This window comes from Moschus berezovskii, chromosome 21 (genome assembly GCF_049115385.1).
Source record: "Moschus berezovskii isolate FMDL1 chromosome 21, NW_MosBer_1.0, whole genome shotgun sequence".
Classification (NCBI taxonomy): domain Eukaryota; kingdom Metazoa; phylum Chordata; class Mammalia; order Artiodactyla; family Moschidae; genus Moschus; species Moschus berezovskii.
The window spans coordinates 49733847-49740831 of record NC_142480.1 but is presented as its reverse complement, the minus strand read 5'-3'; the positions used below and the strand labels follow the sequence as shown (position 1 = coordinate 49740831).

At 49.6% G+C, this 6985-nt stretch overlaps 1 protein-coding gene across 1 annotated transcript; it reads right to left on the bottom strand.

Annotated features, from left to right (window-relative positions):
* Positions 1-1520, bottom strand: LOC129550059 (myeloid-associated differentiation marker-like). The gene has a single exon (XM_055417560.2). It carries the CDS (start codon positions 1303-1305, stop codon positions 439-441), a length of 867 nt encoding a protein of 288 aa, XP_055273535.2. The 5' UTR covers positions 1306-1520; the 3' UTR covers positions 1-438.
* Between the last annotated feature and the right edge of the window lie 5465 nt (positions 1521-6985).

Here is a 6985-nt window from a genome sequence, read left to right as displayed (position 1 = left end):
CTGCTTTGCAACAGGGCCCCTCCGGAGGCCCAGGGTGTGAACAGTGGCACAGAGGGCTGTGTGCTGTGGAGTCAGCACCTTAGGAGGTGGTGGGCAGAGGAGGAAGGAGTCTCAGGTCCTGACGGATCAGAAGAAGGAAAATGGGGAGAGGTGGTCAGGACACAGGAGATGGGAAACCAAGGATGACCAGAAAAGGGGCAAAAAGCAGAAAAGGTAGAAAAGATGGGAGAAGCAAGAGAAAAAGGCAAAACAGGATGTGGGCAACCAAAGAAAATAGGAAGGAGATAGAGCAGAAGGTGGGAAGAAAATGGGAAAGGGAGTGAGATGAATGCAGAAGGATGTGACAAGGGAGAGAGGAGAGCCAGAAAGAGGACATCGGAGCTTGGTAATGAACTTCAGATGAGACGAGGGAGGAATTGGGAGCCCTTGGGCAAAGCCTCAGCTGCTGTTAAAATCCAGGTGGGCAGAGAACACCAGGTCAGTCACATAAATCAGCAGGTTGATGGCTGTCAAACTAACCACAGCCAGTTGTTGGTCCCAGATGCACACAGAGGTGGAGAGTCCACTGCTGCAGTTCACGTCACTGGGCCGCTGGAGCTGCCTGCCCAGATCCTCGCTGAACTGGTAGAGCGGCCAGAGGAGCAGGGCAGTGATGTAGAGGAGGACGGAGAGCAGGGTCAGCACGACCTGGAAAATGGAGAAGGGGATGGACAGCCTGTTGTCGCATTTGCCCAGGTTCAGCAGGATGGCCACAGATGACAAGATGAAGCAGATGGAGTACACGGCCACGCACCACTCCAGGGCCGGCTGGTGCAGGTACAGGGAGGTGTTGCTGAGGAAGACAAAGATGACACCGGCCACGATGGTCTCCAGCCCCTTAAGCAGGCCTGGCGCGGTGGCCATATAGCCTGTGATCACATTGGGCTGGGCCCTAGTCCACATCACGTCCATGGCATAAGCCACAAAGGCGATGCAGGAGAATGCAGTGGAGATGATGGTGCGGTCCCAGTCGTGGCTGTTGGGCAAGAACTGAAGGTAGACGATGGGATAGATGATGGAGGCCGAGAGGCAGAGGAGGGCGGAGTAGCAGTTGCAGGTGATGAGAAAGTTGTCCCAGGAGAAGGGGAAGTGGCTCTCCAGGCCACATAACTCGACTATGAGGATGAGGAGGGTCAGGATGAAGCAGAAGCACCAGATGAACATGGACCAGTTACCTATGGCCCCCTTCCAGGTGCCCACGCTGGCCCCCAGCACGAAGGCCATGCAGGTGGAGAACAGTTGCAGCTGTCGGAGGCAGCAGCCCATACTGGTCGGGGAGCCCAGGGCCTGAGGACGATCATGTGGTAGTTGTTCCGGTCCTACTGGTCACCGGTATGGCAGAGTCTTCACTGAGGATCCACCTGAGAAAGGTCCAGCCCTGGAGGTGGGTTAAGTCAGGTGCCAGGGAAAGGCTCAGGGCCCTGTGATGGCTGAGGCTCAGGATCTGTGGAGTTGGAATCAATGGCTCAGACACTCGGGTAACAGCACAGCCACTCCAGAATGGTTCTCCTTCACCCATCACCCTTGACCTTGTCACGAGACTTGTCTTATCCCAAAACTCACAGCTGGGTTGGGTCTGGCATCAGACCATGAACATTTCTTTGCCTCTTTCTGCTGCACCATTCCATTATCTACAGAGACACAGGGTAGCCTGACCCTTATCTGCAACCCCAACCTTTCAAAGTTCTGAAAATTGAACAAGAATTTTTAAAAAAGTGTCTGATAACAAAATTTGAACTGAACAGACCCAGACCATTTATGGTCTTTATTTCATGTAGTGTGAATGTTCAAAATTCAGTTGCAGAAACACTAATGTGTTTGATTACAAGGTGTTTCAGACCCCAGTGGGGTATTATGTCATGTAGGATAGATGCACCATGTTACATAAATGAAGCTGAAAAATTCGGAGTCCTGGAGCATATCTGACCCATATGAAACCCAGGGTTTCAGAAAAGGGACTGTGGATTGTCCTGCTAACCCCATTTTACAGATGAGAAAACTGAGGTTGGGGGAAATAAGTCCTTCCCTAAGGTGGCACTGGAGAAGGAAATGGCAACCCACTCCAGTATTCTTGCCTGGAAAATCCCATGGACAAAGGTCTGGTAAGATATAGTCCATGGGACTGCCAAGTGTCAGACACGACTGACACACTCGCATACTAAGGGTGCATGACTGCTGCTGCTGCTGCTAAATCACTTCAGTCGTGTCCGACTCCTGTGTGACCCCATAGATGGAAGCCCACCAGACTCCCTCTTCCCTGGGATTCTCTAGGAAATGCGAACCCAAATAACAATGCCAAAGCTGTAGGTTTGAAGGCTTTGCTCTACAGCCCACATGTCAATAGGGCCCATGGGTGGGAGCTCAGGACCAAAGCTCAAGGATCTGGGACCCAGGACACACTTTCAAGGCCACGGCCTCCTTCCACAGCAACCTGAACACATACAGGTCCTGGACTTTTCTCCCTGCAGCCATCACTAGAAGGAGCTGCCATCTGAGGGGACACAGCCCCACCCAGAGGAGGGCAGCTTCAGGGGTGAACAGGGAGGAGCCATGGGGTGAGAACAAGGCCACAGGGACAAGATGACGTGGGAAGTAGGGACTGTTCTGAATCCCCTCCCCTGAGTTTTACCTTAACATGTGACTCTTGCACTTTGGGGAAGGGAGACCCCAACCCAGCATGACTCCAAGGTAGAGGATCATGGAGGAATCATAGAATAAATTAACATCTCTGGCTCTTAAGCTCCAAAGCTGTCATCCAGGTGGAAGTCTGGAAAGATCTAGGAGTAGTCCTACCTGAGCAGGATTTTCCTGGCCTGGGAGACTGGTTAGCAGCTTCCAAGCTGGGAACCAAGGGATTGGAATTGAACAAGGATGCTGTGTCTGATGCTGAATGGAGCCTTTCAGGGCATCCCAGGGAGTGGGTGGGGACGGATAGATGATCAGCCCCTTTTTAAAGGCAGAAACTGAAAGAGGAGGCACCTGCTGGGCCCCTGGGAGGAGACAGCCTTGAGGGTGTACCCAGGATTGTGGCGGAGCTGGGGGGAACAGAGTGCAGATGACTGGGGCGATTCCAGGGTCCCAGTGGCCCTGAGGCAGTCCAGTAGGTGTCTTCTGACCCAGAAGGGATGCAAGCATGGAGCCAACCTTCCCCATGGAGGAGAGGCCTGGAGTGGAACTGAAGAAGCCCCATGAAAGCCTCAACACATCTGAAATGCTATGAATTGTGAGCCCCGAGAAGTGTCCCTAGACTCCTTATAGTGTTTGGCTCCTTTGTGTCACCATGGAGTCCCTCTGAGCATCGCACATTCTGGGGAAATCCTTACAGACATGACAGAGCCAGCCTGGCTTTTGGGAGTCAGAGTGGTGTTAGGGACTCAGGCCAGAGCTATTACTCAAACAAACCAACCATCTCAGGGCCAGAATAGCAGCAATTATTTAAGTTTTCTTGGAAACGCCAAAATTTTCTTTCTTCTAGTTTGTACTAATTTTTTCCTCTGGGCTGCAGAATAGACTTGCATTGTCAGCACAACAGCACCAACTCCCTCATTCCACCCTCCCTTCCCCAAGACACACACCAAACACACACACACACACACACACACACACTCAGAAGAGAAACCCATGAGGCAGAGGCTTCTGTGAGTTCATAGAAAGCCCATGACCCAGGGAACTGGAGCCCATTCTCTGTGACCCCTGGTCAGTGTGGTGGAACATAGCTCCCCTGTGAGATGCAGCAGGTGGAGGAACCAAGGTTGGCGGAGGGGGAGGGTGTTGGGGACAACAGCTGGAGAAAAGGGTCCTCCTCAAACAGTTCAGAGCCCTGGAGAAGCCGCCCAGCATATTTAACTACAGCTTCTTTGCCCACAGTGGATACAGAGATCCACTTGATCTCCTCAGACAGTAGGTGGCGCTCTTGTATCTGGTACTCAGCATGGTGGACACACTCCCTCCCCTACCTGAGCCCTGACACTCAGGTGCCTCTCCCATAACCGCCCCTGAGGACCAGTAGCTGCCACCTAGAACCAGCTTCTCCAGGAACAGCAGCCTCACTCCTCTCTCCATCACCAATCACATTAGTGAGAGACACAGTGACTGTCAACACATCACCAGGCTTTTACCGGGGTCTCCAGTGACATCACTTCCTCGGCCTGTATCCCCATTTTCCAGTAATTGTGCCCAGAGCATGCAAGCTAATTGAAACAAGACGTAGACTTTTGTGCTAAAGTAGCCTTCAGCAAAGAGGCAAGGGCGGCTTCTGGAAAATGTTAATGCTTTCCTGTTGGATGCAAATCCTGCTTGGAACTTAGCTTCAAACGAAACCTCATCTGTAAAATGAGGGGGTTGGACAATCCCAAAGAGCCATGCTGGCTCTGAGAGTTTATGCTACTGTGAAAAAAAATTCCAACTGAGCCCTGGGTCAGGGAGCCAAAGGCTACTTCTGGTTGGCAATGGTGTTGTCACAAAGTGGTTGCGAATCAGTTTTTATTTTAGGCCCTGCAGCTGATAGGTTAATTTCTATTTTGTGGGCCATATTCTGAATAATTCCATGAAAATCTCTTCACTGACATCACCAACCACCAGATAGGAGGTCCCCAATGTGCAAACCTCAGGCTGAGTCACTTTTTGAAGACTTGGCTCCAGGTAGAAAAAATGGTTGTTTATGATTGGGACCCCCTAGTTGCCATGGAAACCAAGTTTCTTCCTCTCTATCCATCTTCAGGAGGTGTGAGCTTCAGCGGATTTCCCACCTACCCATGCCCAGAACCGAACTTAAGAAGTCCAACCTTGGGTCAGGCAAGTCCACCAGATATTAAAGACAGACAAAAGTTCTGTGCTCTGGGCAGCCGGACAACCTGAATTTGGGAGGTGTGCACCTCACTGCTATATAATTTTGGCTTGGAGGTTTATTGTTTGTTTGTTTGGTTAATTATTCCTTGTGGAATTTCTCCACATAGGTCCAGTCTTCCTGAGACTTCCTAAGTTCTTTATTTGGAAAAGAAAAAGATCCTTTAAAAAAAGAAGGAGAGAGAGAGAAGAGAAGTTTATAGTCATTTCAGTTGAGAGACCCAACTGCTGAGTAGAGAAATGTGTTTAGAGGAGATCAGCCAGGTATGAGATGAACCACAGCTAAGACCAGCAGATGATTTCTAAATCAACAAAGCAAAGAGCTTTCTCTTTACTCCACTTTGAAATCCTTTGGGATCCTGGAACCTCCACACTGAAAGAAGTCTGAGAAGTCACCTGGTGTAACCACCCAGGTTACAGCAATCTGTGTTCCTCCATCCTTGGCAATTGTCAGCCTACTCTCTGCTTGCCTGGGCAGTCAATTCTATATTCTTACAACTTGGCTGAAAAAAACCTCCTGAGGTTCTTAGAGTGAGCTGAAATCAGCCTCCCTGCTGCTCCCATTCGCCAGTCACAGGTTTGTTCTCAGGAGGACCATGCAGAGGGAACAGTACAGACTCTAGTCCCAGTGAGCTTGACAGCACTATGGGCAGCAGGTGCCATGTCGTCTTCTCTTCTGGATGAATACCCTTAGTTCTTTTCATCACTCCTCATTTTCAGGCATTTCGAGACCCTTCACCCTCCTGGCCATCTGCCTCTGGATGCTTTCCAAACTGTCAGCTTCCCTGTCACGCTGTGACTGGAATTCTGTGTTGATGATCTGATTCTGAATTGATGGACTGACAGATGTAGAAAGTGAAAGTGAAAGTCACTCAGTTGTGTCCAACTCTTTGGGACCCCACGGACTATACAGTCCATGGAATTCCCCAGGTCAGGATACTGGAGTGGATAGCCTTTCCTTTCTCCAGGGGAATCTTCCCAACCAGGGATTGAACCCAGGTCTCCCACATTGCAGGTAGATTCTTTACCAGCTGAGCCACAAGGGAAGCCCAAGAATACTGGAGTGGATAGCCTATCCCTTCTCCAGCGGATCTTCCCGACCCAGGAATCAAACCAGGGTCTCCTGCACTGCAGGTGGATTCTTTACCAACTGAGCTATCAAGGAAGAGACAAGCTCAAACCTGAAACTGCGAAGCCACATACAGGTGGCTCACCAGAAATGGGCTACAGGGATATGTCCTGTCAAAAGACATCTTTGAGTTGCTTGCAAACACTATGGCGTGTTGTCTACCATAAGAACCACATGCTGAAGTGAAAGTGTTAGTCACTCAGTTGTGTCTGACTCTTTGCGACCCCATGGACTGTAGCCTGCCCAAGAATCCATGTAGATTCTCCAGGCAAGAATATTGGAGTAAGATGCCCTCCTACAGGGAAATCTTCCCAACCCACGGATCAAACCCAGGTCTCCTGCATTACAGACAGATTCTTTACCATCTGAGCCACCAGGGAAGCCCCAACCACATGCCACATATCCTTAAGTGTCTCTAGAGAATCAGAGTATAGTTGGAAGTGATTCCTTTTTCCTTCAATGAATGCTTAGTATCAAAAGATTCTATCTCTGATCGTAGATGAAAGGCTTTAGAGCCAGATAATAGATGGTCCAGTCTCTAACCTCAAGGAGATTCACTGGGATAATCTACAGCAGCTTAATTGGCCCAGATGTGCTAGCTCTAAACAACTTTGGAAGAATTCTGCTTGTGACTTTAACAAAAAGCATCATCATAGACGATCATAGATGATTGGAGATGGAAGGACTCTCAGAAAGCTTGAATTGATGCCCCTTGCTTTATAGACATGCAAACTGAGCTCCAGAATTTGTAACTCCCCCACCTAGCCATCTATCCTTCCATCCATCGACACAACAAATGTATTTATTTAGCATCCACAATTTGCAAGTAATACATTTGGGGAGAGTCCAAAGTGAACAGCAATACCAGATAAGGGGTAGGAAGCAACTTCGTTGGTGTAAGGATAAAAAGCTCTTATTGAATGATCTGGCCAATGTAATCTGGTTGGTTGACAGATATCAAAGCCAGGACTC